The sequence below is a fragment of the Hyalella azteca genome, unplaced genomic scaffold, assembly GCF_000764305.2.
Source record: "Hyalella azteca isolate HAZT.00-mixed unplaced genomic scaffold, Hazt_2.0.2 contig10704, whole genome shotgun sequence".
Taxonomy (NCBI): Eukaryota; Metazoa; Arthropoda; class Malacostraca; order Amphipoda; family Hyalellidae; genus Hyalella; species Hyalella azteca.
Window position 1 is genome coordinate 1 of NW_025940731.1, and position 10,679 is coordinate 10,679.

General features: G+C 37.1%; 1 protein-coding gene across 2 annotated transcripts; it reads left to right on the plus strand.

Moving 5' to 3' along the window:
• Positions 1-3,081: 3,081 nt before the first annotated feature.
• On the plus strand, positions 3,082-10,167 carry LOC108677169. Of its 2 annotated transcripts, none has more exons than XM_047882553.1 (3): positions 3,082-3,143; positions 8,277-9,347; positions 9,577-10,167. In XM_047882553.1, the coding sequence occupies exons 2-3, from the start codon at positions 8,289-8,291 to the stop codon at positions 10,150-10,152; spliced, it is 1,635 nt and encodes a 544-aa protein (XP_047738509.1). In that variant the 5' UTR covers positions 3,082-3,143; positions 8,277-8,288; the 3' UTR covers positions 10,153-10,167. The 2 variants fall into 2 exon arrangements, with proteins under 2 accessions (XP_047738509.1, XP_018020825.1); XM_018165336.2 differs by lacking the exon at positions 3,082-3,143 and adding an exon at positions 7,432-7,495.
• Positions 10,168-10,679: the final 512 nt, after the last annotated feature.

Sequence of the window (10,679 nt, forward strand, 5' to 3'; positions counted from 1 at the left end):
ACGTCGGATGACAGACGTCGAGTGACAGACGTCGGATGACAGACGTCGGATGACATGCAGACTTCGGATGACAGACCGTACGTCGGATGACAGACGTCGGATGACAGACGTCAGGCAAAGTACTTTGCCGCCAGATACGTGGCTCATATATGAATGGAGATCTTGACTAAAGATAATCGAAAGCACTTGAACAGAAATATTTAGTAAATATCTGAACATACGTGAACGGGATGCTATCTGTTTGGCTGTAAATGAAAGGAGACCACATGAGTAGTCACGACCAAACCCATGATCAAATTGTATCGTCCCATCAATGAACTATTTGTATGCAAATTAACTTAAGTTCAAATTTCCAGGTTCAATAGTCAAATATATTCACTTATACTAAGGCCTCTAATTTAGAGGCTCTAAATCTAAGGAAGCAACCCTGATGCGTGACCGGCTATAGGCCGACTTCAACAACACAAATGAAGACTTAGGCGCGACCGGCAGAAGTCGGCTACGCCGCTGCATAAGGTCACGTCACATGCACACGAGTTGCATCGTTTTAGACTTACACGATGCGTGGATGAAGTGTTATTATGTTTTCAATTAAAATGTCACAAGAGGAATTAACAGCAGACGATCTAATTCACGAATTAAGTTAGACTGTAGCGCGTAGTCTTGGGAGTTCATTGATAGAAGTTACACAATAAGTTTTTTGCTCGTTTAAATATAATTTAGTTCAGTATTCATTGATAATTATAATTAACCTGACGTTGTGTCATTAAAATTAGGCAGCGACTTGAGTAGAACAAAGCTGCCTGCCATGAAATGTGTAATCCATATCTCTTGGGAGGTGAAGAAATGCAGCCTATGTTGCTTGCTCACTGAGAGATAACATGCATGTTGGGCGTTTGTACGTAGGTGGGTGTTTACGTTCATTTTTCTTATTACATTCATGCTGTAATGCAAGCACTAATGTGATAAGCTAGTAATCGTTTACACAGCCATGCTTTTTGCAATTGAACATCGTACGTGCTGTATAAAATTATCTTCACTAAGATATTTCCAGTTGGACGTTTATTAGAATAGAAGTGTCGGCGTTGAAGTGTCGGCAACAGGCCCATGGCCTGTTGCCGATTCTTGAACTTTTCGTGACCTGATTCACAAGGGATCCGGTCTTTGGAACCCGATCTTTCCATAACTGACGATTGATTGAGATAGCTGCTGGACTTATTGCCTGCTCCGTAATTTGCTAGGCATTTTAAGACTGAACATATGCTGTCTCTTATACACATCTAGATGTGTATTAGAGNAATACATTGATGAAATGGCCGTATTTAGGTCGGTATCACACGGCTGCTATTATAAAAAATACATTGATGAAATGGCCGTATTTAGGTCGGTATCACACGGCTGCTATTATAAAAAATACATTGATGAAATGGCCGTATTTAGGTCGGTATCACACGGCTGCTATTATAAAAAATACATTGATGAAATGGCCGTATTTAGGTCGGTATCACACGGCTGCTATTATAAAAAATACATTGATGAAATGGCCGTATTTAGGTCGGTATCACACGGCTGCTATTATAAAAAATACATTGATGAAATGGCCGTATTTAGGTCGGTATCACACGGCTGCTATTATAAAAAATACATTGATGAAATGGCCGTATTTAGGTCGGTATCACACGGCTGCTATTATAAAAAATACATTGATGAAATGGCCGTATTTAGGTCGGTATCACACGGCTGCTATTATAAAAAATACATTGATGAAATGGCCGTATTTAGGTCGGTATCACACGGCTGCTATTATAAAAAATACATTGATGAAATGGCCGTATTTAGGTCGGTATCACACGGCTGCTATTATAAAAAATACATTGATGAAATGGCCGTATTTAGGTCGGTATCACACGGCTGCTATTATCAAAAATAAATTGATGAAATGGCAGTATTTAGGCCGGTATCACATGGCTGCATTATCAAAAATAAATTGATGAAGCGACCGTATTGGGTAGTATTGTTGCGGGAGAGCGTGCAACATACAATAAGCCGTCACAACGGTCTTCCCATACTTCCATTGTACTGGGCAGTATTGTTGCGGGAGAGCGTGCAACATGCATTGCATGTATTTCCAATGAGGTTATACGGATCAAGCTCATCGTCACCGGGCTAAGAGTCGCTACAGTTATCGGAATAATCGCATTTTATTTTTTTAAGAGTTTTCATTGAGATCAACAAGTGCTAGATGGTCACATATTCGATAGTTTTGCTTCATTAATAAGGATGGTTAACCATAACATTGCGTTGAGAATAAAAGGATAATCGCAGGATCAGGAATACGGATTTTCCAGTCTAAATATTAACCACAACACAATAATTCGTTACTTTCTTATGGCATCCAGTGGCTCCATGTTGCTGAGACGCTAAGGTCATAACGTACCAAGATCCCTGTACTGAGCTCCACCGTCAGATATAAGTTATTTGCGGCAGGAAGTTTGGGGCAGTTCCCAGAATATGATCCAGACTTGTCAAAGATTTGGCCTAGCCATCACGTCGACCATCAACGATGAATTCATCAGTTCACACAACATTGGATGGTAAAACGACTCTACAGTACGCCTGGTATAACGCGTGTGCAACACACCTCATCGTTTAGATACACTAGACCACTTGTCAACACGGTCTTCGGAGCTTCAATTATACACGTGAATTATTTTACGAATCCATTCACACGTCGCAAGTTCTATTGTTGTTCAATCTTCTTGAATATCACATTAATTGCAATTGAGTTCAAGGCAAAGTCCATCAGGACATTTACTTAAGTAATCAAAACAGCCATATAGCATTATAGTAGGCTTGGGTAGATTGGATTAAATGATCAGCTGTGAGAAATACTTTGAGAAAATTGCAGGTAATGGCGATGGGCCACGCATGTCCAATCAACCATGGCCCTGGCTATACTAAATCATGTAAATGAGTCTGATTTGATCCGCTACAATTTTCGGACTTGCGTACGTATGGTTCGGAAGAGTTGTTGTCAGTGGTAGCTGTGTTGCGAGCGCGGCAGTTGGTAACAAGGTCCGTCTCGTGTGGGCGTGTGCCTGATTCCGGTTTAAGGTTTAAGCTACGGTTGACAACGGACGTGTGTAAGTTTTTCTGCCCACTTATCGACGTGTGACGACGAATATTCAATTGAGATTATTGCATTGATAGTTGAATTTTGCATTGCTTTAATAGTTGAATCCGTCAAATTACAGAAAAATGCCAAAACGCAGGAACAAGGGGAAGGGGATGCTGCTTCAGTATCATCTGACTGCTCCGAGACCAATCCTCACTCTCTAAGCCTAATCTCTCTTCAAGTGCAATGCCAACCTGGTCTCAAATGCCACCTCTCAGCCTCAATGACACTGTCCTACCAAGTACAGAGGTTGAGGTACATGACAATAATGATGACATGGACGACTTACATGTTAATGACACAGATACATTTGAGGGCTTCCTGCCTACGTGCCTAGGCTGGAAAGCTATAATAACTAGCCTACCTTCTGAATGCCAATGATCAATTTGAATCTCAGCAACACGCATCCATGCCAAACCCTAATCACCCGGCGCCAGCAATGATGCCATGGTCAGGAAGATGTGCCAGGTGCACGGGAATTTTTATTATCATTGCATCAATTTGTGCCGTGCGCCTTAATATCCCGGTAAAAAAGTGCACTGTGCACCAGCCTGCGCCGTGCTCCTAAAGTTGTTTAAAGATGAATGCGCGGCAACGTTATCACACACGAACAAATATCTGCATCACGTTGACTAGATTTGTAATGTGTTAACTCAGTTTCTAAGAGTCGGCAATGATATGAATATTTATTCTTTTTTCATAGATCACAATTCGGTTGGAAATTAATTACAAAACTGAATAGTAGAAGGCAACAATCCACATGGCTTGAGATTGGTTCCTTCTAACGAAGGACTGACTTTGGCAAATAGTACAAACCCGAATGTCAATGTCAGAAATACGTTACATTCCCGATATCCTCCAGGCTGGAGAAATGGGTTTGTGCGGTGCAAACCCATTGAAAACAAAAATACAGGCATGGCACTTTTTTTTTAGTTATCAGTTCTTGATTTTTGCAACTTTGGAGGTTACTTATTAAATTATATAGACGATTAAGATGAACAACAAGCATTTGTATAATATGAATGGCTTCAATCAATCAAGAGGACACATCACATGACATGGCGATGTATCAGTATTACGTAAAAGTCTATAAAGACGATGTTGCCATACCATTCAATTGGAAATTTCTGATGATGGTGTGTCAAGAAATATTTTATTTACAAAAGATTTCGCACACAAACTATTTTCCCATCAATTACAATGAAATTATCTCTGACTCCTTTCAATAACTGTAGAACCTCTAATCTATTGGCACACTATTAGTATATATAGAATAAGCTAAACCTGCCATCTAACACTAATACTTGGTACTTGATTACTTCATTCGTCATAGGTTCAATTTGTGAGGACTTGGTTCTTTACCACTTGCGTCACGTCCAGTCGGAATAACTGATTGCCTAGATACAAAAGGTAAACAAACGACGGTTGGATGTTGCCATAAGGAATTTGTAGAAAATTTTTTCTGGAATGAATTTCTATATTTTTTTTAGGAAAATTTCCATATAAAGGAAAATCATATATTGTTGATGGATAATTAAACGCATATAGGATATTATGAGTTTTTTGTTTGTTCCTTGACAAACTTTATTATGCGCCGACTTCTGCACGGGGTGTGATGGATGACCGGAATCTGTGCAAACGCCTGCGCGAAGAAAAAAATATTTAGATGACTGTGCGAGCTGCGCCAACCATTCGGTTAAAAAAAACTCAATATGCGCGGGAAAATTCCCCGAAAACCTGCATTATGCTGAGTGTGGCGATGATGAAACGTCGCAAACTGTTGCCATATTTATTTAAAAGCCTTTAGAATTCAAATCTACAAAATCGCTGAATTCCGTCCGTCTGACACCGTGTGTGACTAAATGCGGCATATTGTGAAACTAATTCTGACGGTGCTTCAAAATCGTAATTCGTAATTCCGACACCCCGTGTGAGCTGTGTTGGAATACAACACCCTGTGTCATGTCACGGCTGTGTATCATAAGTCGGACACTGTGTCAGAATTAGTTTTTATGTGTCTAAATCATCTCTTAAATCAATTGTCTAATAATGTATTTACCACTTAGAATCAGCAAATACAAGTATACATGAAGGATTCCTAATACATTCACAGACTTATTTAAAAGTCTCAAACCATAATATACTTTCTATACTACATTTACCTTGCTCAGTGAAAAAAATTTCACTTAATAAAAAATTACTGCATCAGTCATCACAAAATTGAGCATATAATGTCACAGATTTGAGCACTGGGCAACAAAGAATGAAAAGTAATTAACCTAAACTATGATTTATTTCTCCAAAAAAATATGATGGTTGTCACTAAAATATTCCTTCCTGTTTCAGGTATGTTGTTTTACAATCTTTTTTGTTATAGTGAAATCATTTGACTCAATTAAAATGGTGCAAAATTACAAACCATCCTGTAAGCTTACAGATACAGAAGAAATGCTACATGGCTGCTGATATGAAGCTTGCAGTGGACAAGGTCGTTGTCAATGCTCAATGACATGTCCATGAATACAGTAATATCACATTAATAATACGGTAATGTATGGATAAGGTAATATTATATGAATGAAGAAAAACCAAGTAAAAATCACAGAAAATTCATTCTACATTTACATCATCTACAAAGGAAGAGGAGGCTTTCAGAGTACTGTTAGTAATAGATGAGTACACTCAGCATGCTTCCAATATTTGAAATTGAGTTTTAGGTATTTCAAGTGTCCCTTTTTTACCCATTTCCAGATTAATTCAGGAGCCTTTTATATTGCGTTTAGCACCTTACAAATAGCATGTGGAATTTTTTTGGAGATGCCATACGATACCATCAACTGGGGCTACTGGGGACAGATTTGATCATTTTTTTGCTAATAATTGTTTATAACTTCTTACCATGAAACATTTCATAAACAAATTTAGGCTCATTTTATATTGCGTTTAGCACCTTACAAATAGCATGTGGAATTTTTTTGGAGATGCCATACGATACCATCAACTGGGGCTACTGGGGACAGATTTAATCATTTTTTTGCTAATAATTGTTTATAACTTCTTACCATGAAACATTTCATAAACAAATTTAGGCTCATTTTATAGCTCTTTGCGAGGGCTATTGAATGGCATTGTCAAAAAAATTCCATATGCTATTTGTAAGGTGCCAGACGCAAAATAAAGATTGTCCTGAGTAGCCCCTTCAGTCAGGGCTACTCGGGACAATGGGAATAAAACTTCATTTCAAAACATTTGAAGCATGCAGAGCGTACTCATCCATTACTAACAGTACTCTGAAGTCCTTCTCTTTCATTGTAGATGATGTAGAGGTAGAATAAATGACATTTTCTGTGATGCCACTATATTTAGTTTTGCAATATTCCAATTAGTTTTGCTACTAAAACAGTTTTATGCCGTGTCAGAGGACTGTCCCGAGTTACCCCACCTGTCCCGAGTAGCCCCGGTTGATGGTACTCGGAATGGGCAAGGTAACTCGGGACAGTCTGACACGGCGTAAAACCGTTTTAGTAGCAAAACTAATTGGAATATTGCAAAACTAAATATAGTGGTGTGTAAATGTCAACATTTTTCCTATCTATGTAGTATAAATGAAGTTAAAAAATACTACATTTGCTAGCTTTTAAAAATTCATGAAAAAATGGTGAAAATGATATTTTGAAAAGTTACTTCTGCTAAGGTCTGTAGTAAAAAAATATTTGCCATAGTAAAAAATTTTGCTTAGAAAAAAGTGGCAGACAAGTGTCAGCATGAAAACTTTATTTGCAGAATTTACATACCTCGATCCAAAAAAAATGGCGGCCATTTCCGCATGGTGGGGCTACTCAGGACACCCCCAAAAACACATTTACAGTAGAACCTCAGTTAGCAAAGGCTCCAGTTAAGAAAAAAATTGATTAAAAAAACAAAGAATATTGATTACCGTACATTAACCTCGCTCAGCAAAAAAATTTCACTTATCGAAAAATTAGTGCATCATCGGTCATCACAAAATTGTGCATAGAATGTCATATATAGAATTGTGCACCAGGCATCATAGAATGAAAAGTAATTGACCTAAACTATGATTTATTTCTCCAAAACATATGATGGTTGTCACTAAAACATTCCTTTCTGTTTCAGGTACCTATGTTTTTCACGATTTTTTTTTATAGTAAATTCACTTAACCCAATTAAAATGGTGTGAAATTGCAAGCCGTCCTGTAAGCTTACAGATACAGAAAAAATGATATAAGGCTGCTGATATGAAGCTTGCAGTGGACAAGATCGTTATGCTAAATGCTCGATGGCATGTTCATGGATAAGGTAATATCGCATCAATAATATGGTAATATCGCATCAATAATACGGTAATTAATGTATATGGTAATATCATATCAATAAAGGAAAAACAAGTAAAAATCACAGAAAATGTCATTTATTCTACCTCTACATCATCTACAATGAAAGAGGAGGACTTCAGAGTACTGTTAGTAATGGATGAGTACACTCTGCATGCTTCAAATGTTTTAAAATTGAGTTTTATTCCAAGTGTCAAGTGCCCCAAGTATCCGAGTAGCCCCGTCAAACGGGGCTTCTCGGGACACTCTTTTTTTTTTGCTTCTGGCACCTTACAAATAGCATATGGAATTTTTTGGAGAAGCCATGTGATAGCCCTTGCAAAGAGCTTTGAAATGAGCCTAAACTTGTTTATGAAATGTTTCATGGCAAGAAGTTATGAATGAAAAATGTTCAAAATTGTCCCGAGTAGCCTTGGTTGACGGTACTTCATTGAAGTATTTTTATCATTAGGTATTCTTTATTGCTTCAAAAGCTTACCTGTTGTTTATCTTTATATTAGATTAGTGTCATTGTTTGAGGAAAAGACAAATGTTCACATCCATTTTCTAAGCTCCCAAGTTAGTTTTTGATTTCAAAATTGTATATTTATATGTATCATGAACCTCAGTGTGTTATTTATGATGTGTTTATCATTTGTTTATATAGGTACCTATTAAATTTAGTTTATATCTCAAAAACTTCTAATTTTGTTAAGATCTGGTATTCACTCTATAATACTGATAGTATTATTTTCTTAATTTTTCAGATCTGTAACGTGATGTCAAGATTTAGTCGCTGGTCATCTGAGGATATGAAGCCTGCTCCTCCAACATTACCATGTGTTCCTCTCCAACCCACCGCCCTCAAAGATAAAGCTACAGTATCTACATTTGTTGATTCAACATTTCTGCCTACCATAAAAACTGCAACTTCTACTCAAACATTTGGTGAAAAGTTATCAAAGCATCCAATCAAAAATGATGCAATTTTCTCTAAAGCAGTAGGAAACAACCTCAAACCTGAAAAATCTACATGCAGTTTGAGAAAACTCAGCACATCTATTCTGGCCACAACTGACAACGCATTTTGCCATCATCAATCAATTGGTGAAATCCCTGTTGGAAATAAAACTAAATTAGCTCCCATTTGTGAAGTACAGTGCTGTTATTCAACTAAAGACTCTGTAGAAGAGAACAAGTTGAATAGTGAATTCATTTCCACTGAAACAGTTGCTACCTGCTTGCCTGAATCTCTTCCTTCAGCTAAATTAATTTACATCCAAAATGTGTCTAAAAATGATAATAAGGCTGCAAAAAGTGAGCATTCAAATCTACTCAATCCTGAAAATCCTGAAATTTTGACAGGAAAGCTGAAACAAAATCTCAATGCTGCTGACAGTTTGTCCAAGTCAATTCATTTTGATCATGGTTTACTTACATCATTTGACAATGCATCCATCAAATCCAGAAAAAGTGCAAGTGAAAATCCCTCAGCAACACCTCAAATAGGTTGTTTGTCAAAGATTTTAAATAACACTCCAGCAGATTATGCATTGAGTAGATTGCAACCTTCTGTTCCCAAACAGATGAATAAAATTTCTTTGAACCTTGAGAGCAACATATCTTCTGGTAGGCACATTTTCCTTCCTGGCAACATGCCTCATCAAACTAATAAAGTGAATAATATTGTGTATAAAGTAGGTAATTCTTCATTTGATGAAGATGACACTGAAGTTGAAGATTTTCTCAGCCCTTCCGATAGATGGGCTTCCCAACCCAAGAGTTACAGAGGTCCTAGAAAAGACTTGTTGGCTCTTAATAGAAGAATGGTCAAGCGGGTCAGTAATTATATGAATTTATTTGCTTCTCTATCATGCCTTTTGGTTTTAGCTTCATTTGATTTCTATGCTTGTTGGATGTTCCCATTACAGTTTAAAAATAATGTTTTACCAGGGAAGTGAATGCAACAAATCAATTGTTTTCAGGAAACATTGAATATTTTTATTTATTGTATGATACACTATGACTTTATTGTTTGTTTGACTCATACCTGTTTGATTTTCCCAGGTTGCAAGCATACACTATCCCGACACAACAACTGATGGTGAAACAAGTGGAATGGGAAGCTCTTTGGATGAGCTTGTTGAATCATCCACTGAAAGTGCATCTGAATCCTCATGTTCATGTGCAGTTGATAGCACATTACAAAACTTGCCTTGCCAATTCAGAACTCATGCCAATAAGTCTGAGTCTAGTGAGAATAAGACCATTAGGGAGATATCACTCAGCTCATTGAGTAGCTTGAAGGATTTTCCTTTGACCCAGGAGTCCTTAGGAAATAAACCTCAGCATTGCTCTTCAATTAATCTTGATATGTCTCATTCTACTCAAGATAAAAGAAGTTCTCTTTTATTTATTCCTTTGCCTTTATCCTGTCAAGAACCACAAGCAAGCAAGTCAGATGATTTTCAAGTGAATCCTTGTCACTCCGCATCATCACTTCGAAATAAATCTCGCAGTGCCATATCACGATCTGCCCTTGCCAGCTGCTCGGCTGATGTTGGTGATGGAAATAAATGCTTTACTGATTCGTCCTCAGCTCTACCAAAGGTAACAATTTCAGTTTATTTCCATTTTAAATGATAAGGTACATGTAGTTAAAACTGTTTACAAATTTGTGTGTCTTTCTATTACCTGCATGGTTCAGTATTGCAATTTTATATTTATCAGTTATAACATCCATTTGTGCACTTCAATGAAAAAATGCTAATTTATGAATGAGGACAAATGGAAAGGCAATTTGACTTCTTGCAAGCTGTATGCGATTTACCTTAATAATTTTAATTGATTGGGTTTTTGATAAATGCATTATAAAAAGTTCTCATATTAGGCTAGCAATCTCTATGGCCATGATGATAAGTTCCCAATAAAGAAAATTATTTTGTTTAACAATAAAAACTTTGATAAGGCAAACTGGTCATTCTCTTAAATTATTTTTGAAGAACTGTCCTGCATTTTATCTTATTAGGTTTGGTAAAGTTCCAATCTGCCAAAAGTTGGATCAAAATTCCATCTATTTGTTGTTGCACTAAGTTTCTGGAAATTTTCATTGGTATCACTCATACTCTCTTAACATTGTATGTGCTTCTGTATGTGCTTTGATCCCTATT